Raw genomic sequence first — 22,598 nt, forward strand, 5'->3', positions numbered from 1 at the left:
TCAAAAACCAATGATAGCATCATAGGCTATGCAAGATAAAGCTAAGATTAGCTGATACCAGTCAAACTAGCAATCCTATACCTAAAGCTAACTTCCCTAGGGTTTCCATTGCATTAAGAGCACAACCTACTTTTCCTCAACCCAACTTATATTACCTTACCATTTTCTATATTCTGACATATTGAACCAAGGAAATGCAAGCTAACCTAATTAGGTTCCATTAATTTAGTCTTTTAACTCTTGAGTTTTCCTTCATATGTCAATTTGTGAATTTTGACATTAAATTAGGTATATGGCCAGATTTTACTTTAGGTGTACCACAGACACAACATGAATTTGGAAGTAAGGGGAGTCAGATGGCTCTTTACACATAGTAGAAGTGATTTAGACTGGTGGTACATATATGTAAAGGGAAAATGTGATTAATTATTGTGAATGTGGGTGAAACACTTGTATGTCAACAGAACTTAATAAAATCTGACTTAACCTCAACCAAGCTCTAAGAATCTCACAGCAGAAATATACTAACATTAACTCAGTGGACTGCTGAGGACCATTAACCACCTAGTCTATTGACTATTGTTTATGCTTTTAAGCAGTTTCTGGGCTCTGCTTGCTGGTGGTTACAACATGACCAAAAAGTCTACTTTTCACTGCTACTGGATGTAGCACCAGGCCTCCTTCATAAACACTGGTCCTGCTGTAATTATCAGTAAATAAATGTCTTTTGGCTAATAGCACAATAATGAAATCATGGAAATGTTTGGTATATTGATGTTCCAGTACTAAAAATTATGATAAATCTCAGCATTGAATGAAAGACAGATAAGGTCTTCACAGACTAAACTGATATCACCTACTTTCAATTAAGACCCTATATTTTCCCTGGTCTTCATACTCCTCCCCACTACCATTATCTTTTTAATTCATTTAATGAACAAAATGTCCCAGATCACACACTGTTAGTCTGATTCATTTCTACTATGAGTAAGGATTCCAGAAATATATTTCTTCCAAAGCTATGAATAATTTTTGTGATGCCATTAAATCAACATCTTACCACAGAAAACACTAATCACTCAATTTATAATCTCTTAATCAGTTAATAAAAAATTCTCAGAATTGTTTATCCATTGACAAAACTGTTCTTACACTAAAATAGTTAGCAGCAAATTAAAGTGCAAGTTCATGTGTTTCCAACAAAATACAAAAAATTCTTTGATGGATGTCTGGCTTATCAACCTTCTATAAATGGTAACAGTAAACAACACTGTTAGACATCCTAAAGAACATAAAAATAGTTCAGCTACTAATTTCAGCATTAATTTTCAGTTAATGTTGTATCAAAATTTCTGGGGTAAAATATTTTCTCAAGTTACTCCACATTTGCTGAGAACTAACAGGCAGACACACAGACAGACTGGTACAGACAAGAGGACTGAAACACACACAGACAAGCTGGTAGTGGAAAGTAATGGAGGTGAGTGGGTCATTGGCTACGGCTGTTCTACTTATGCTGCCTGACTCACTGGTCATGCTTCTACCACTGCTGTCGTCCCGGAGGGCTGCCTTCCAACTCAAAATACTACAACACAACACATTTCTCCGCTTTAACGACACTCTGCTAGGGATCCTCTAACATACCTGATGTCATTTTACTGGAGCGGAATCATCCACAACACTGAGCAGCCCTACACGAGAGGGGAAAACCACGGGAACAATTGGAGGTTTCCCCTATGTGAGTCCTGAGGGAGGTGACGGTCGCAGCGTTGCTCCTCATTTGTCTCCTGTTGTTTACCTCTCGCAACCCCCTTCCCCCTTGGGGATGTGGGATGGATGGAGGGGAGGGGAAGGAAAAGTGTGGACATCCATAAAAAAATGTATATATATGCACACAAATCATCTGTACACACTTAAGTCTTCTCTTCTATTTCGAACTTTCCCTTTCCCTGTCCCACCTCTTCATTCCCTCCTCTTACCACACTATTATAAAATAAATTGTGGGGGAGGAGGGAGCTAATCTGGGCTCACTGACTCAGTTCACTTGGGGCTCACTGGCTCAGCTTACTTGGGCTCATGTGGGATCCCGTTTCACTTATCCCTTCCGAGTTCACGTAAACTACGCTTAGTGAAAAATCCTTCATTCATTGCCAATATGACATTAATTTTGACAACTGAAATCACTGAACAGCTTAAGTATTGTAAGTACGTTCATATCCACTCATTGTGAATGAGGAAACTTTGCTACCTATAGAATCATTAATGTATAAACAGTATCCCACTATATTCCATTAGATCAGTGTACAATATAGATGTTTTTTCTTCCGCAATTATACAAGTAAAGACATACGCAGCAATTGATGGGGTATGAAAAATACTAAGAACCCAAGAAATAAGCAAGTGAATCAATGATTGTTATTCACCTCTTGCCTCTTTGATTATGTAACATATTTATCTTATTATTTAGGCCTTGAGGAATATGAATGGGGTGGGGAGAGGCTGATAGATTGGGAGGGACCTAAAGATGAATAGGTCACACTTTTTTTAAATCATATTACCAAGACCCAAGAGCCTAGAGGGAGGGAACTGAAAATGAGATGATCCGAATACCCTTAAATCATCCTTAGACCGACTTTCCTTAAACCATTCTAGGACCCAGTAGTTCGCGGGGACCTGAAAATGAGTAGAATTGATTTCTTACAATTATCCAAGGACCTGAGAGCATTGGGGTAGGGGGACGTGAAAATGAGAAGGTTCGACTTTCCTTGAATTTTCCCAGGGCCCGATATGTGATTTCATTACATTTTTCAAAAATCTGGCAAGGGGGCAAGAATATTTTTGCCCCAGGGCTGCCAAAAAATCATATATACACCATTATTTCGGGCTTAACGCGATGAAGAAATTTGACACTGGTATTATAAACTAACCGAGAATATACGGATTATACCGTCATGATAGCCCTGTCTATCACTATGAGTCTCCTCCAGTGGTCAAAAAGCCGACCACGTTCATCGAAGGGAAGATAGGTCATAAAATCTAAGGATGAGTGTGTGTGTGTCTGTCTATGTGCAAAAGTTACAGGTCAACTTAGGAGAAAGTGCTCTGTGTCTCCGCTGTGGCAGTTGCATTGTGGACATGAAGGAATCCTACTACATATTGAGACTGTTGGCAACCTTAATAGGATAGATAATGTCCAGAACTTAAAAAAATGGGAAAGTGTGAGACTCGTATTTGTCTGGAGAGTGTTGTTTCTCATGGGTGTTGGTGTGGAGTTGAAGACTGGGCAGGGAAGGTGGGTATTTTAGTGCTTATCGGGTCATTTCAATATGTAGCATATTTGTTGGTGAACAGAGGTTGCTGAAGTGTGAAGCAGGGAGGGGTAATCTCTCTCTCTCTCTCTCTCTCTCTCTCTCTCTCTCTCTCTCTCTCTCTATATATATATATATATATATATATATATATATATATATACATATATATATATATATATATATATATATATATATATATATATATATATATATATATATTAACGGCATTCTTTACCGAAGGGATGGTAATTCTACCACGAACTGTTGTGACACTCAACATAAACATTACACTCTCAACTGAGCATCGAACATACGGTTGTAAATATGGCCTGAGTTAATCTCACAAGATTCTTACGATTTCAATATAGAGAGTGAATAATAACATACTAAAATGTTATCTACGGGTCGTTTTTAACCTTTAGTATACAACAATACAACCTTTGGGCACGATGATACGGCCTTTGGGTATAAACGATAGGATTTTGTTTTGACTCCATCGTGGTTGGGGCTTGCAGTATGTATCCGCTGGTGTCTTCGTATCACTGTAACATTTTTTCAGAGTTTTGACCTGGAAGCGATCCTAACATGCGAAATGCCTTTTAAATTTCGGATGAGTTACGCTGGGGTGACGGTGTTTCCTTCAAGAGAGTTCATTTAACGCCAGCGCCCGTCCAGTGTCTACCAGGAGCCAAATCAAGTCGAGCTCACTCCTGCTACAGTCTAGACGCCTCCACCTGATCCTGACGGAAAGCTGCGTAAGTAGGCAGTTGCGTTGCTCTGGTACCGCTAGGTGGCGCCACTTGGTTCCTGATCACCGTGGGTAACAGTTGCCAGTCTCTTGCCTAACCCACATGCTAAGGTATCCTTAGTCGACTGGGGTTGCTGACAACTGTTGTCCTCTGCCGTATGGGTACACATAGGACACTGTTTTGTAGCATTTGTCAGCTAACCCCAATTGCCCTTTAATCTATTCCAGTATGTGGTTACCCTCCCTTGTGGTAATGCATGAAGTAATTCTTTTTTTTTCTGACACTTTCTGTGTTCGAGATGAAGTGAGCGCCTTCCTACATCATTTGTCTTGAGGTTGAACGCCTCTTTCCAGTTTACAATGGCGATATTCAGGTCAGTTTCCCTTTAACCATCAATCCTGGACCCTGACAGCTTCTACGTTGTCTCTAGCTCACCTGTCAGACAGACAGCCCTCTGTTTTCCAGAGCATGTACATGAACTCAGAAGAGCTTGAGCCTAGTGTTGGTTGGGTAGGTGATGTGCTGTCTTCCACCGTGTTTTGTCTTCATTAATGTCCTCCTCGAGAACAGTCTAATAACAATAACATGTACTTAGCAGTGTTCAGTGGCATTTTTGAATATATTTTAGTTTTGGAGAAATTCCCCCAGTTGGCCCTTCCTTCTACTCCAGTACTCAGGAGCAAAAAGCCCTTTTTGCCTCCTATCATCTAAGGTCTGCGAAGCCCTTTATGGTATAACAATGTGAGTTGTGATATCCCTTGTGAGAAATCTATCATCATGATCATCATCTATCCTCACGTATATAAATGGGACCTTCTGAGTGTTTCTCCGGCAGTGAAAAATTCCTTAAAAGTTGCCCTGGCGTTACTGTTGTTGTGATCAACACCCCTCGTTATCATTATAATGTTCTCCATCATGTAGTAAGTACTCTTAGAAGTAGATGCCTTCCTACAACAGTTGGAGTCCGACATTCAACATAAGATAAAAGTACGATGATTGGCGTAGTGAGCCATGTTGTAATTGAAATACAGTTTTTCTGTCAACCATCCTCTCACTCCCCCCAAAAAAAAGAAAAAAAAAAAAAAAAAGATATGCCTGGCTATGCTACAGTAGACTTAGACAACTCTACTCATACTTATGATCGTCTCTTTCTATAATAATTCCTGACGGAAAGTGCGACTTGAATACAGAAATATATATATATACACTCGAATAACTCCGACTATTCGGCGAGGAATTTTGCGTTCAGAATTTAAATGGATACATCTATTTTATCATTAAGACTTGTTGTTTGCAGCACAAATGTTGAGAACTTAACTCGAACTTTCCACAGTTAGACATCTACAGAGAAATGGACATTTTTTTTTGAATGCTACTATGACAGAGACAATATTTAATTTTATCCATCAGCTAATTTATGCAAGATACTATTTATTACATTTTTCAGTAGATAAGTATTACCAAATGGTGGTTGTCAGTATATTCACTCAGTGGTGCATGCCGCCATTACTCAAATTGGCGGGAATCTCATTTAGCCACAAATAACGAAGACTCGTGCTTTGTCCATTCTTATTTGTCATTTCCTGACTCACAGCTCATCTATTCCTGCTACTCATCATTTGACGCACTTCATAGATTTCTGCCTGAAACTTTAGATTCTGAAATGGTTCTTTTGTCTCCTACCCTCCCCACCAATTTTTCAACGATAATCTTTTTACTGCATTAACGTTCGTATTTCTCGATGCTTCTAAAGTTTTAGACTGAGCGGCTCAGACACTAAATAAAATGCTGTTTTATTTTCATTTTTTTTTTCGGTCAAAGAGAAACGTATATGTTTGACAAGTGCAGGTTAGCTGTCAGGTGGATAACGTGCACATTGCAGATTTTTGTCGACCCGGGCTGGACTGCCTCTAAATATTTAACTCCAGTTATTAAATAATTTCCACCTTTCAAACGTTTCTTTTTTTTTTCCCCACACTGGGAACACTAGTCCTGTGGGCAATAATATTCGGGTGATACGGTGTTCTTTCCAACAGAGCTTCCGTGAAATGTTAGAGATCATTGCAAAGGACATTGGTTCATCAAATTCATCAAATAAAAAAAAGAATGGCTGCCACTAAATCCATTTAAAAAAGAGAAATGGCTGCCACTGAAGTCCATTATAAAAAGAGAAATGGCGGCCACTAAATCCATTAAAAAAAGAGAAATGGCTGCCACTAAATCCATTAGCAGGGTGTTAAAAGAGGTAACAACACCAGGCATGTAACATGTGGATCGTGTACTGAATGATGTCTGGACATTAAATAATTCATATGTACTCCCCATACGTGATCGGTGGCCCGACGGCGTCGCCTCGTCCTTGGCAGCTTGCGCCGGCGACAGGAGGTGAATACTTCCATATTTTACTCAAATAAAACGTGAGAAAGGCTACAGTTACAGCGAGACTACCACCAACCTTACTGTCATCTACAAGAACCTACTTGCACCTAATCTCACCTACATAACACAGCGTTCCATTTGAATATGAAGGTCTGTAACACTTGTCTTCAAGCATATGGTAAACTGATTAGGAATACGCCGTTTCGATTTACGATCCCTGAGTCCACCTCTCCCTGTTACAGTGCTTGCACTGAGGCAGGCCATCTGCTAAATCACCCATCACCGTTTGTAAGTCAATATGGAGAAATAAGGAGACAGGTTGGGAAGACATAAAGATGACGCTTTAGGAAACTATAGATCTGACACAATTTCAGAAGATATTAGTATCTCTATCTACTTACTTTTAGTATCAAAAGAAGACGTTAACCAAGGACTCATGCGTTACAAGGTAAACGGTGAGGATTCTTGGAGAATTAATCTTACATGGGCGGACTACTAAGAAATAATTGATTGATATGCGATTAACATTAAAGTAAATCGAATTTTTGTCTCTGTATTTTGTGCAGTAAAGTTATTTGATCATATTACCGTTAGTATATTACGTAAAGTTGTAACGTATATGAATTGATTAATGTATATGAAATATGTAGAAATAAACTCCAGACATATTTCTAAAACTGATTCCGTCTCCAGGATTAATGTAATGCATAGTAATGACTAACTCGCAACTCATGCACCCATTGGAACAGATGGTCTCGAGTCAAATGACGCGCGCTATGACGTCAGAAAATAGAGCCACTCACAGGCAGCGCCTTTGTTACGTCATGAATAAAGTTACCAATCAGGAGTGCAAGTGAGCATTCTATCGACGTCATGAACAGAGTAACCAATCACTAAGGTCAGCGAGACTTGCGCTTGAACCAACGCAATTTCGGAAACGCACGCACGAACACACCCATACCGCCATCACCACCAAGACCAGCAGCACTCGCACGTCAGTTGAAGTTTAACTGTTTGTGGAGGCTGGTGTGTTGCCTTATTTCGTAAGACCTGGGACAGGGATCTGTTTTTCTGCGCTCTTTTGTCATTTTAAGATCTCGCCTTGTTTACTACCAACAGATCGTCATTAGGTAAGTATTCACATGATTTAGTTGCCTCATCGCAGCACAACTGGTGATTGCACTCATGTTGTGTTATATTTCATGACTTCCGTATGTCAGTGATATCTCAGGGAATTATGTTCACTCAGACCCTGAAACTGCAGTGTATTGTCGGGTGGAGGGGCCAGCCTTCCTTTCAACATTCAAATTTTTGTTCTCTTAACTGAGAAGCCCAGAAGTGAAGATCAAGTGTAACATGACATGTTATTGTTCACTTTTAAACAAAAGGCATATTATTTTGTTGACACGAACATACTTAGGTGACGCATATCGACTATGAATATACTACTATTGCCAAAGCTTGCTTTTATATTTCATTTGTTATTGTCCATGTTGCCCAAAACGTTTTCTTTTTTTTGTCTGCGGTCAACAAACGTTTCCAGGGGGCTCCTTGACCTTATGTGCCCACTTGTTGGGCCGTGGTCAGCACTGGCACGACCACCACTATCCTTAACCATCACCCACTAGCACGACTTTCACTATCCTTAACCATCACCCATTAGCACGACCACCCATCACAATCATTAACCATCACCCACTAGCACGACTTTCACTATCCTTAACCATCACCCATTAGCACGACCACCCATCACAATCATTAACCATCACCCACTAGCACGACCACTATCCACAAGTCACCCACTAGCACGACCACCCACCACTGTCCACAACCATCACCCACTAGCACAACCACCCACCACTGTCCACAACCATCACCCACTAGCACGACCACCCACCACTGTCCACAACCACCATCCACTAGCACGACAACCCACCACTATCCGCAACCCACTAGCACGATCACCCACCTCTGTCCTCTCAACCATCAACCATCATCTACTAGCACGACAACCCACCACTATCCGCAACCATCACCCACTAGCACGACCACCCACCATCGTCCACAACCATCACCCAATAGCACGACCACCCACCACTGTCCACAACCACCATCCACCAGCACGGCCACCACTGTCCACAACCATCACCCAGTAGCACGACCACCCGCCATCCACAAGCATACCCATCACCCATCAGCATTACTACTACCACCAGCACGACCTTCCACCAGACCTACCACGATCCACTGATATGACTACTATCCACAGCCACCACCGCTATCCACTAGCATCAATAGCACGACCACCCACCAGCACCAGGACTATCCACCGGCACCACCGCTATCCACCGGCACCACCACTCTCCACCGGCACCACCGCTATCCACCGGCACCACCACTATCCACTAGCATCATCACCACAATTACCCGCCAACAAAATTTTCCTTTGAAAATATTTCAGTGGGAGGTCATGAATAACCACTACTACCCTCCAAAACTGCCAATACCCACTCGTAAATCCTTTGTCAGTAGATTATCACCCGTACATATACCCAGGACCTTAGCCTCTGTTTCCTGTGGGACGGGGTAGCGCCGGGAATGGATGAAGGCAAGCATGAATATGTACGTGTATATATATATATATATATATATATATATATATATATATATATATTATATTTTTTTTTTCTTTTCTTTCAAACTATTCGCCATTTCCCGCATTAGCGAGGTAGCGTTAAGAACAGAGGACTGGGCCTTTGAGGGAATACCCTCACCTGGCGCAATTCTCTGTTCCTTCTTTTGGAAAAAAAAAAAAAAAAAAAAAAAAACCGAGAGGGGAGGATTTCCAGCCCCCCCGCTCCCTCCCCTTTTAGTCGCCTTCTACGACACGCAGGGAATACGTGGGAAGTATTCTTAATCCCCTATCCCCAAGGACAGTATCCTGTCATAAAAAGGAATTCTCATGTACGATCAGTAAGGTTTTGACTTTTTTGAAGTATAACCATTATTTGATTATGACCATTATCAGACTTGCCACTCCCTCATCCCATTTTTTGTGGAAATAACCAAGAGAACATTCATTTTAAATACCTGAAGCTCGCTTACAGCTGCAACATATTCCTCCAAGGATTGATTGGCTGAGCTCCCTTCTAAGGGGTTCCTGATGTTAACAGTCTTATCAATGGTAGTTGTTCCACTCACTCTTAGTTCTGGGAAGATGACCGGCCCACTCCATACCACTAGATATATATATATATATATATATATATATATATATATATATATATATATTTTTTTTTTTTTTTTTTCATACTATTCGTCATTTCCCGCATTAGCGAGGTAGCGTTAAGAACAGAGGACTGGGCCTTTGAGGGAATATCCTCATATGGCCCCCTTCTCTGTTCCTTCTTTTGGAAAATTTAAAAAAAAAAATGAGAGGGGAGGATTTCCAGCTCCCCGCTCCCTTCCCTTTTAGTCGCCTTCTACGACACGCAGGGAATACGTGGGAAGTATTCTTTCTCCCCTATATATATTTATATATTTATTCACTTCGCCCCGTCGCCGTCCCCCGCGCCAGCGAGGCAGCGCAAGGAAACATATATATATATATATATATATATATATATATATATATATATATATATATATATATATATATATATATATATATATATATAAGATGTTCATAATTATACACACAAACATAACATTGATACATTGACATACCTATTTACCTTCGTGTATATAGTTTTGTTGAATTTATATAATGGTGCAGGTCTGGGTTTAACCTGATAACCAAGACAGGCAACTCATGCTGCACTGATTGTTGTGTAGCGTGACGAGACCAGTGGCGCCTCTGGTGGTCACGCTGGCCCTCAACCCAGTCACCCATGACCAGGACCGACACACAACCTGTAAAAGGACTCCTCGCCTCTCGCTTAGGCGGCAGGTTCCTGAATGTGAAAAATGATGAGATTTAGGAAAATAGAAAAATAAACTGGCGAGACCTGGTGGTGTTGCTTGGGAGGGTGTTGAGTATGAGCCATCTTGGAGACACTTGCCTTTCTTGGTATGAAATATACAAAGTTCCCACCGCCAGTCTCCCTCCCTTTATGCCCTTCAGTATCGTACTGGGTAAACAGGAGCACCTGCCTGTCAAGTGCAAGAAATAATACGTTCTCTGCCAAAATGGTTTATTAACCTGGTGAGCGCGACCCGCGACCAGGATCCTACGACCTTTTGGGGCTGCATACGGTGACCTTTTGACTCGACCTTTAAAGGGCCAGGTCGAAGGCTGTATAGGGTCGTCATTCCCGAGGGTCGTACACCTCGTTCGTTGCTCATGGGGGTTAGCACACAAAACAACCCCATAGTCAAGCACACGTCGCTATGCCAGTGTGGGGCGCTGAATGCGTCAGGTCAATATTAACATTATTAGTTCCTGCTATTGACATCTCTAAACCCCCCCTTTCCTCATATTTCACACAACGGCCCGACATTCGAAAAACGCGCACTCCACGAGTTTTTATGGCGGCGAGGGTAATGAGATGATTTCCTTTATATAAATCACCCAGGTTACATGGTTGACCTTTGACCCCATTTGACCCAGACTTATAGATTTTTCATCCTTTGGGAGCCCGGCTGTGAGGAAGATCCACCCACACCACCGAACTGCCTTAAGCCCCTGACGTCATTGATGTACCCTCTTCCCTCTCCCTCACCCCTCACCCCTGTCATGCATCGTTGACTTGTGTCGTTTTCCCACAGAAATTAGTCGTAAACATCTGCTGGAAAAACGCAATGGCGCCAAAAAAAAAAAAAAACTCAGTATTTAGAGCATGAGAAAAATCATTTGTTTTGCCGGTGAGTTGATTGATTATATCCCAGAATACTACTCACTTATTCCTTTGCGTGTCGTCGAAGGGCGATTAAATGGCGAGGCGAGAGCGGGAGGGCTGGAAACCTTCCCCTAAATCTAATTTCTAATGGAAAAGATAAAGGAGCCAGGCAAGGTATGCTCATCCTCCTCAAAGGCTCAGGCTGGAGTATCTGGATGTGTGTGGGTGACACCAATGTGTGAAGAGGGAGAGACAGGTAGTACGTTTGAGGAAAGGAACCTGGATGTTCTGGCTCTGAGTGACACAAGACTAAAGGAAGAAGGGGTAAAATGGTTTGGGATAGTCTTAAGGGGTAAAGTCAGGGTTTAGTGTGAGGGCGAGAGCTAAGGAAGGGGTAGCACTGCCACTGGTGAGGTGGGAAAAAAAATGTGTTTAAGGAAGTGGGGCCTCAGACTGATGTGGGTAAAAAGGAAGTAGTATTTCGAGGTGGTTTAGTAGTGTCCCATGCATCACTCTCTGCACTATACACCTCTTCCAACACTATACACCTCTCCCAACACTATACACCTCTCCCAACACTATACACCTCTCCCAACACTATACACCTCTCCCAACACTATACACCTCTCCCAACACTATACATCTCCCCAACACTATACACGTTTCCCAACACTATACACCTCTCCTAACACTATACACCTCTCCCAACACTATACACCTTTCCCAACACTATACACCTCTCCCAACACTATACACCTCTCCCAACACTATACACCTCTCCCAACACTATACACCTCTCCCAACACTATACATCTCCCCCAACACTATACACCTCTCCCAACACTATACACCTCTCCCAACACTATACACCTCTCCCAACACTATACACCTCTCCCAACACTATACGCCACTCCCTGCTCTACACTCCTCTCCCAATGCTGAATATTTCTCCCAGCACAATACACCTCTCCCAGCACTATATACCAATCAGTACTATACTGCTTATAAGTTTTTTGAGTTTGCGAATACTATTGAGGTGAAAATTTGTCTTGTTGTGCTTTTCGAAAAATTTAAGGATTTATGTGATAGTGTGGGATGTCAGTGGGGTCTGGGATTTATGTGATAGTGTGTGGGATAGTGTGTGGGATGTTATCACTTGGCGTCGGGGATTTATTTATCTGGTAACGTGGGATGTCATCACTTTAGCGTCAGGGATTTATCTGGGAGTAGTGGGATGTCATGGCTTGTTTCTGGGATTTCCTACGAGCGGCAAAGGTCAGCGAGGGGTTACAGAGGTGGTAGCTTTTCAGACTAGATATTCACTTTTGTCGAAATTAAATTTATATATAAAAAAAGATGGTTGTGTCCAGTGTTCTACCCGTGTTTCTGGAATGATTATGAGTAGATTTCTTATTTATGTGATCAATTTGTGTTGTTATTGAGAATTTATGGCCTCTTCCATAACTGACAAAAAGAGATATATTTCAAGTTTTATACGATATTAGTGTTTGTGTGTGTGTGTGTGTGTGTGTGTGTGTGGATTGTGGGTGCTGCAGTGGATGACCAGTTCCATCTTAACTCCCCACGCGTCACAACAGTGTTTCCCCCCGACTCCCACACACAACCTCCCTGCAACACCGTGATGTTAATGAGTCCGAGTGTTTCGTGGAAGTTTGGATGTCAACACATGCGGCCTCAGCGCCACACAGGAGTTGCGGAGCCTCGGCAACATTAAGGAACACAGTGTTGCCCATCATTACCAGGTGGATCAATCCGACTGGACGTCACGAACGGGTTATGTAAATCTCGAACGTAGGAAAAAACTGCGCTGATATCACGGAATATCGTTCTTAAAGGAATGTAACCTGTGTCTCCATGACGTCTATGACATAGATCTTGTTGTGGCTCAATAACTTACATGAAATTCCATATATTTTAACTTGCACACACACACGCACACACTTACACGCACACACACACACACACACACACACACAGAAGGGCTTCGGTGGTGTACCGCTTAGCGTGCATGGTCCGCCTGGGTGGGACCAAACCCACAAAGGTTCGAAATCTGGGCGCGGCACTTGGTTCACAGTCCACCCAGCTGTCCATCCTCCCTGAGGATCCAGTCAACCAAATGGGTTACCTGGCGTAGGCTAGGGCTTATGCATGTGTGCATACATGCATAGGCGTAAGGACACAGTGCATATACACAAGGTTAAGAGACGGGGGCGACACAAGTGTAGAACTCTGTCCCCGGAACACACAAATAGTAAGAATGGTCTCGTCCCGTACTGTGCCAGGGGGGAATTACACACTCACACTTTTTAAGTCAATTTCAGCGACATGCCGCCTTGTCTTGCTAGATCCACTTGAAGCAGTACCCTTCGTTGCTCTCGCTGTGTATAATGTAAGTGTCCTGCTTATAATCTTCAGCATTTTGCCGGGCGCCCGGGAGCAGAAAGGACCCGCAGCGACCTCTGGTGGAGAACAATCTTGTTAGCGCACGGGGAACAGTTGTGGGTTGGCTATTATTTGTTTAGGGTCGGAGACGCTCTCTCTCTCTCTCTCTCTCTCTCTCTCTCTCTCTCTCTCTCTCTCTCTCTCCAGGTATGCGCTAAGCCCTGCCTTTATGCAAATTCTCTTAAGAGGTACTGGCAGGTACACCATCCTATTTGGCCTCCTTTCAGTGCCATTTCTCGTTCAACATTCTAATAAGCATTTATGAATGTCGTTCTCTCGGTGTTTTCCGTAAGGCAACCAACCAGTTCAGAATGAATCCTCGCACAGAGAGAGAGAGAGAGAGAGAGAGAGAGAGAGAGAGAGAGAGAGAGAGAGAGAGAGAGGAGTGACTGTAGGATGAGAGAGAGGAGAGTAGAAGATTGTGTGGGCCTGAGGAAACGAAAATTGTGAAGGGATTGAATTGGTTATAGACCTTTGAACCCTTGAGCATGACGGTACGACCCGACAGCATGACGGTATGATTCTTAAATGCGACGGTACAACCCTTGAGCACGACGGTACAACCCTTGAGCACGACGGTACAGCCCTTGAACACGACGGTACAACCCTTGAGCACGACGGTGCTTCCTTGAACACGACAGTACAACCCTTGAGCACGACGGTACAACCCTTGAGCACGACGGTACAACCCTTGAGCACGACGGTACAGCCCTTGAACACGACGGTACAACCCTTGAGCACGACGGTGCTTCCTTGAACACGACAGTACAACCCTTGAGCACGACGGTACAGCCCTTGAACACGACGGTACAACCCTTGAGCACGACGGTGCTTCCTTGAACACGACAGTACAACCCTTGAGCACGACGGTACAACCCTTGAGCACGACGGTACAACCCTTGAGCACAACGGTATAACCCTTGAACACGACGGTACAACCCTTGAGCACGACGGTGCGACCTTGAACACGACGGTACAACCCTTGAGCACGACGGTGCGACCTTGAACACGACGGTACAACCCTTGAGCACGACGGTGCGACCTTGAACACGACGGCATAACCCTTGAGCACGACGGTGCGACCTTGAACACGACGGTACAACCCTTGAGCACGACGGTGCGACCTTGAACACGACGGTACAACCCTTGAGCACAACGGTACAACCTTGAACACGACGGTACAACCCTTGAACACGACGGTACAACCCTTGAGCACGACGGCACAACCCTTGAACACGACGGTACAACCCTTGAGCACGACGGCACAACCCTTGAACACGACGGTACAACCCTTGAGCACGACGATGCGACTTGAACACGACGGTACAACCCTTGAGCACGACGGTACAACCCTTGAGCACAACGGTGCTTGAACACGACGGCACAACCCTTGAGCACAACGGTGCGACCTTGAACACGACGGTACAACCCTTGAGCACAACGGTACAACCCTTGAACACGACGGTGCAACCCTTGAGCACGACGGTGCGACCGTGAACACGACGGTACGATTTCAAGCACAAGAGCACAAGTCTCAACATCGCTTTCAGTCTTTCAAGTCCTTGCAAGGATCATTTTACAGTTTTTTCCCCCAACGTATTTTAAGTTCTTTCCAACGACTGGTATTCCTTTTAGTCCCGTCTGTCGTCAGCGCCAGCAGGAGTTAAGCTGTCGTAGATATTGGGGATATGGCCGGCCCCTCCGCCCTGGCCGTCATCGCCACCCTCTGCCACTCCATCAGGACCGTCCGTCACTCTCCCACTTGTCTCTCCAGCGATGGTGTCCGCAAGTGGCGGGTGCGGCCGCTGTCTCATCTGTCACCCGGCGCCGCGTCACACGGTGTCACCCGGCACCGCGTCACACGGTATGTCACCCGGCGCCGCGTCACACGGTGTGTCACCCGGCGCCGCGTCACACGGTGTGTCACCCGGCGCCGCGTCACACGGTATGTCACCCGGCGCCGTGTCACACGGTATGTCACCCGGCGCCGCGTCACACGGTGTCACCCGGCACCGCGTCACACGGTGTGTCACCCGGCGGCGCGTCGTCACACGGTATGTCACCCGGCGGCGCGTCGTCACATGGGGTTCCTCTGGGAATGCGTGCCCACTTGATCGTTTGTTATTCTTTCTAGATAACCCGTGTGTTCATTCTGTGATAACCAGAAGTCCCCGTGGTGAAGGATGGAGTGAGTGACCTCCAACCACTCGACCTTAAGGATGACAGTGTGATCTTTTGGTGATGATGATTTGACCTGACCTTTAATGGTACTTAGGACCCTCTGCTCAGGAAGTTGACTCGAGGAGTGAATGAATGACGAAAGAGTTTTAGTTACCAAGGGACTTCATCTACCCCCATGTTGCTCCATGACATCTGGTTTTACTGATGCCTTACTTGGCTATTGTGAGTATCGCATTCAGCACCTGACAGACCTTGTGTGACCTCCTGTGTGACCTAAGTTCACCACTAACGTCAGTGACCCTGTGTGACCTAGGTTCACTACTGACCTCAGAGACCTGCAGCTGGACACTTTCGACCTGGCCGACTGAAGGCCTGACTCTCCTAGCCTCCCACCAGTGAACAGTCGTGTCTGATTCTCAAACGGACGATCATCACCTACTGGGGCCGTGTTCCTTCCCCTTCATAGCCACCTACATCGCTGCCTGGCTTGACGACATATATATATATATATATATATATATATATATATATATATATATATATATATATATATATATATATATATATATATATATACATACATATATATATATATATATATATATATATATATATATATATATATATATATATATATATATATATATATATATATATATATATATATACATACATATATATATATATATATATATATATATATATATATATATATATATATATATATATATATATATATATATATACGCAAACTGCAGCAGCCGTCCGTTGTGTCATATCAAGCAGTTATTGTCTCAGACACGCAAGTGGGGGGAACAGCGGCTGAACACGTCTCCTACAACGAGACTCCAGGATTCCTTTGGGGCCTCCCCGTCTGTAGAAGTACACCATGTGAACACCTGACTTCCCTTAGGTTTCCGTGATGCCGTGTGACCTTATGCCTCATGACCTCTATCAGGAACTCCGTGCAAGATCGTCTGCGCCGCCGTCTGCTACGGTTCCTGCTGGATCTCGGCTACGCCTTTACCCCCTTCTGCAGCAGAACCAGGTAACCGTCGTAATCTCTCCGAACTACGGAGCTTCATTTGTCTTCATTATCTCACATCGGTGGCAGAGCCTCGGGACCTCTTTACCTCCTTTTCTGCTGCAGAACCTCGGCACACCGCCTCTCCTATAGTGGCACCACGAGATCCAGGCTCGCCTCCTCTGTCTCCGACACCACGGGACTTCTTCCTCGCCTGTCTGACAATTATCTCACATCAGTTCCTCTACCTAAGCCTTCATTAACTTGTATCGGCTCCTACATTAACTTGTATCGGCTCACACTCCGTACTTACCTAATAAAGCACAGTGTTGACGTTTCTATTTCCGAACCCATCTCTCAGTCTTCACTATAACAAGGGAGGCCGAAGTCAGAAACCTCATAATTAATCACCTGTTAAGATCTCGTGTATCAGCCGCCATGAACCCGACCGCTGCTGGTAAGTAGCCTAGTAAGATTTCTCTCGTTCTCGGTACTGAGACACGTAATTAATAATGACTCATTTTACGTTTTCCTAAAGAAGGAACAGAGTGGAGGGGGAGGGGGGCGGCAAGTGAGGATATTCCCTCAAAGGCTCAGTCGTCTGTTCTTAGCGCTACCTCGCTAACGCGGGAAATGGCGTATAGTATGATATATATATATATATATATATATATATATATATATATATATATATATATATATATATATATATATATATATATATACACCTATGAGTTCACGGCGAAAATGAAACTCGATAAGTTCACAAGTGCTTTTTCGTGTAATAATCAGATCATCAAGGGAGATACAAGAAAGAAGTATAAGTCAGTTGCCATATGGCGTCCTAGCTACGTCTTTTCGTTTTATATCCACTGACTTATATTTCTTTCTTGTATCTCCCCTGATAATGTGATTATCACACGAAAGTGCACTTGTGAACTTGTGTTTCATTTTCCCCGTGAACTCATAGGAATATCTTGATCACGCGCAAAATTGTGACCCTTTCCAATATATATATATATATATATATATATATATATATATATATATATATATATATATATATATATATATATATATATATCTGGTGAAAAGTAGATAACGTTTTCTTTCCTGGTGAGTGATGGGCGAGGTGTTGGTGATGGGGAGACAGGTATTACCTGTTGATGGAGGATGCCTGTGTGTGTGTGTGTGTGTGTGTGTGTGTGTGTGTGTGTGCACTGTTTTCAAGCGCGACGGTACAACCCATAGGTATGGCTTTTCATCTGACCTTTATACAAAGTGTCAGGTCAGGTCATAGGCTGGACCATCCTGCCACAACAACGGTCAGGATTCAGTCTGGTCACCACCCCTTGCAGTACCTAAGTTCGCCTCTGGTCACACACAGTTGTAACTCAGTGGTATGTGTACTAGAATGTTTTTGTTTATTCGTGAGAGGACCTAGGAGTCGTTTTCTGTTGTGGTTGATGGTCATGAGGGGTGATGGGCGTCCACTTGAAGGTTGGTCTGCGTGGTTAAAGCTGCCCATCCTGGCAGGCGGGCGAGGCAGACCCAAGCCCGCTGGAGGCGGGGGGAGGAGGAGGAGGAAGCACCTGCAGCGGTGGCCCGCCGGCGGCAGCGTCGGACCACCACTCCTCCTCCGCCATCCCTCCGCCTCATCGGGTCTTTTATCCTGTTTATATTGTAACTCAGCAGTCCTCGGCCAGCGGCCGGGGACCGCAGCCCACCCCCCAGCACAAGTACCAACCCAATTACTGTGTCGCATGTAGTTGTCGGGGAGGTTTGTAAGGCTGGTTGTTATTGGCGGGCGTCTGGTGGTTTGTGGCGGGGGGTGAGTGGGCGACGTTATTGGATGGCGTCAACCGATTCTCTTTCCCGCGCGTTTCTGACGTCACGTGCGATTCAGTTTTTATAATGAGCTTGTGGGCAAGACTGAGTGAGAGCTCCGAGGACTTACTGGTGCAGCTGTAGGGAGGTAATGATGGCCAATATCTGTATACAGTTGACATACGTCCTATCTGGATAATTAAATTCAACTTCATGACGCAACGGTCTCACCGCTCGCTCGCTACGGTGTCGTCTGCCTTTGTCATAACTTTCGCTCTTCTACAGAGACATGTGTAGTTAATCCGAGGGGTCGATTGAGTTGTGTCCTGTTGTCGATGGACACATGCTAGGCTGCCCGCTCGCCCTGATGACCTTAAGTGTTGCGGGAGCCAACCGCCCATGTGTGTGTGTGTGTGTGTGTGTGTGTGTGTGTGATAGCCTATTTGTCCTGCAAGGGGGAGGGAGTTTTACGCACGTAGGGCCCCATCTCTTGAACGTCCTTCACCATCGTACAACCTTCTAAACTCCTGCATGTTGTCCACTGTGACTACATCCTCGCTGGGTATTTATTCCAGTCATCCACCACTTTACTATTATAGCACGTCTGTACATTCTTCCTATCTGTTTAGCAGTTAATGTCCTATGGACTCTGGTTGCTCTATTTGTTGTGGTGAGGTTATATATTCAAGCTTTGGCCTTATGTAGGATATGGACAGCTTGCTGAATTTTTCTGTATCCATGTACCCGAATATTGTTCATCTATTTGCCAGTAGATAGTTTATATCCTTTACTGTCCTCTTAATGTGGGACTCTGGCAACATACAAGGTACGATATCATTTCCCAAGTCCCTCTCACACACAGATTCCCGCACGTGTGTATTTCCTGCTGGATAATATTCATATTCTGGCATGATTTCATTTATTTCCCATCCTCATAGCTTTACATTGACTTAATTTCATAAACCACGTATCAGGCCAACTTTCAAGTTTGTTTAGGTCACCTTGTAAGATGACGCAGTCCGCGTCGCTTTTTTTTTTTTCCGTCCCTGATATCCTTGGCATCATCCGCAAACATGTTTAGGTGAGTCCAGTCCTGGCAAGTCATACATAGAGATCTAAAAAGCCTGCGACACGTCACTCACCAGTGACCTCAATCAAGTACGTCGAGAAGGCTGCCCTAACGTGAGCCCTTGTCTAAAACGGAGCTCACTCTCTCGTAGAAAGCAAAGAGGTTCTGTACACGCGTTTTCCTTTTCCTGATATCATGCCGCCGTCTCTTCTGTCATTCAGGTTGTTATCAGAAAGGAGTCATCCCTTTGCCTTTTGATTATCCTTTCCAGTGCTTTTTCAGTTTCTGTATGTGTATGTGTTTGATCGCCTACGTGTTTGTGCAAAGAGGAAAAGGTTATAATATTTCTGTCTCCCATTTCTGGACACTTTTTCTTTTCTTATAGTTTCATATCTTGATCTCTTGAGCGTCTGCATTCACTAGTTTTTAACTTATCCTGATATCGAAGACTCTTATTCCAAAAGCATTATTTAAGTCTTTTTCGAATCATGTTTTATTTTTTCTTGTCTTCTAGATGAACGGTTCTCCGCAGTATATCACAGATGCATGAGATCGATGAACTTATTTTCAAATTTTCAATCTTGTATCTTTATTTTCCTCTCGCACGGGCATGTTTTTGTGGTACCTTATCTGCTGTGTAGCCTAAGCTGATGTACGTCTCGGTCAACGTTTCCTGCATATAGTCGGATCTTACCTAGCGAGCCTGCCAGCTCAAAACATTGGAATAAACAACTTAAGTCTACTTGAGGGCAGTTTTGACCCTGACCTGCATCAAATTGATTTCACTTGCGGCTCTTCATACTGGGTCCTGGGGAACAAGATGTTTGCAGTCAAACCACAGTCTCCCCCCCTCAGGAAGGTTCCTGTTACTTAGTTTCCCACCTGGTGATCCTCATAACCTGGTTTTACATGACTGTGTGTCCCCATCCTCACTACTCGCCAACTCTCGCATTTCATTAAGCATGTGTTTGACCACTCGCCATCTGTCGCCTTTCATTAAGCATGTGTTTGACCAAAGCCGGAGTCTGTCAGAGCCTGTAGGTCTTAAAAACTCAAGAGCCATTACTCCCGTATTCCTTCCACAAGCCGCGGACATACTGAGGTATAATAATCAGTCTGAGCAAGTCATGCATATACTGTAACTGCAATAGCAGCGGTCTTAGGACCGAGCCTTGCGGAACATCACCCCCTGGTTACCGGTGTGCTAAGGCCAGAGTGGAGAGCACCTGTGTCATCTTTTCGTCCCTCTTACCAGCCACAGATCATATGTCTCGCCAACTGACTCGTGTCATTTTAAGTTTTTTCCCCTTATAACTAGCGAGGGAAGCCGTTCACTGGCAACAGCACCCGGCTCAGGAATGCGACATCACTGCTGCCCTATATTTAAGCAGGGGATTAGATCCGAGATGATCTTAGGTGTGTGTTGAGGATGGGGGTGAAGGAGAGAGGGAAGTCACCTCGTGCCCCATGAAGTCATCACTTAATTCACTTACCAGATGCCTCCTAACGTAGCTTCTGGTCTGGCCCCACCGATCATCTGGCCCTCACTACCCACCCACCTCAGCCCCGCTGATCATCTGGCCCTCACTAACCTTAACCTCCTGGTCTCTCACACTAACCAGTCCTTAAGTCTGATCACTTCCTGGCCTCTCTTGGCCCAGTCATCCCGTGTCCTCGCTTAGCGCAGTCATCTGGCCTCACTTGGCCAGGCCACCTGGTCTCGCTTGGCTAGGCCACCTTTTGTACGTAAGAGTATATTGGAAGACAGATAGCACGAGATCTGATGTGATCAACTTATACGTGGTAAAAAGATGTGAGTACAGCAGAAGGCGTCTTCCAACCCACCTCTCCCTCCGGCTCAGAGTATACAGCCTTCTCCCTCCGGCTCTGAGTACAGCAGAAGGCGTCTACCAACCCCCCACTCCCTCCGGCTCAACAGCCGACAGGAAACGAGTTGAGGAGGAACTTCATATTGCATGAAGGAAATACTACCACGGGAAGTTTATAGTAAAAGTGTCAACGAAATAGATCCCCTCTCAAATTGGAGTTTGGTTTCTCCAGGAGATGGCCTCTGAAACCGATAAAGATGCTCATTGTTTAAAAAAGTAATTCTTAGACATTTTCTCTCTTGCAAATGGGCTATTTACAGATAACAGATATCATGAACGTATCTGATTGATATCATGTAGCCTGATGCGTTCCACACCAGTCTCCAGTTGCTCGCCAACCGCACCAGTGAAACACTGGTCTGTATTCACCTACTATGGTCTTGTTCCCTTTCTAGTATATGGCTGCAGTGGTTGCACACCTCCAGTCACTAGGTAAAATTCCTGTTCCCATCTGATGCGGTCCAGGTGACTTAGATATCCTAATCGTATTCAGCAGTTCCAGTGCAGCGTGGATATGCTTCAAGGTACATTTATTAAGCGTAGTAGGCTTGTGTTTAGCGTCCGTACGTTCACAATGACGTATATATATCCTTCTAGTTCCCTAGTGATATATGTAGTGAAAGCCAGTGATAATAACCTAGCCGTGAAGATAATAACCTAGCCCTTTCATGGCCTTTTTTTTTTTTTGTAAGGTTATTTACATTTTCAAGGTCTTGACGGTTTCTTCCATTTGGTGAACCGCCTCTTGTTTTGGACCTTGGCCTGAACGGAACTCCAACATTTTCTTCACGATTCGTTTTCACTTAATTAGCCTCGCATTTTTTATACTCTTTTCTGAAGACTTATGATTATTCTCATCACTTCATGA

At 44.1% G+C, this 22,598-nt stretch overlaps 2 protein-coding genes across 7 annotated transcripts in view; one reads left to right on the plus strand and one right to left on the minus strand.

Moving 5' to 3' along the window:
* LOC139754717 (uncharacterized) overlaps positions 1–1,930 on the minus strand; it is a 59,710-nt gene extending 57,780 nt beyond the window's left edge. For 4 of the 6 annotated variants that reach the window (XM_071672329.1, XM_071672298.1, XM_071672308.1 and 1 more), the window contains exon 1: positions 1,645–1,929. In XM_071672329.1, the coding sequence (XP_071528430.1) occupies positions 1,645–1,654 (10 nt within the window). In that variant the 5' untranslated portion in view covers positions 1,655–1,929. Of the gene's footprint in view, positions 1–1,644 lie in introns of all 6 variants that reach the window. The other 2 variants (XM_071672340.1, XM_071672351.1) reach the window with 2 other exon arrangements.
* A 5,506-nt stretch (positions 1,931–7,436) lies between these two features.
* The window catches only part of LOC139754723 (CYFIP-related Rac1 interactor B-like), an 81,904-nt gene continuing 66,742 nt past the window's right edge, over positions 7,437–22,598 (plus strand). Inside the window, exon 1 of the mRNA XM_071672367.1 lies at positions 7,437–7,569. The gene's annotated coding sequence lies outside the window, so the exon portion shown is untranslated. The remainder of the gene's footprint in view (positions 7,570–22,598) is intronic.

Source organism: Panulirus ornatus, chromosome 2 (assembly GCF_036320965.1).
Source record: "Panulirus ornatus isolate Po-2019 chromosome 2, ASM3632096v1, whole genome shotgun sequence".
Classification (NCBI taxonomy): Eukaryota; Metazoa; Arthropoda; class Malacostraca; order Decapoda; family Palinuridae; genus Panulirus; species Panulirus ornatus.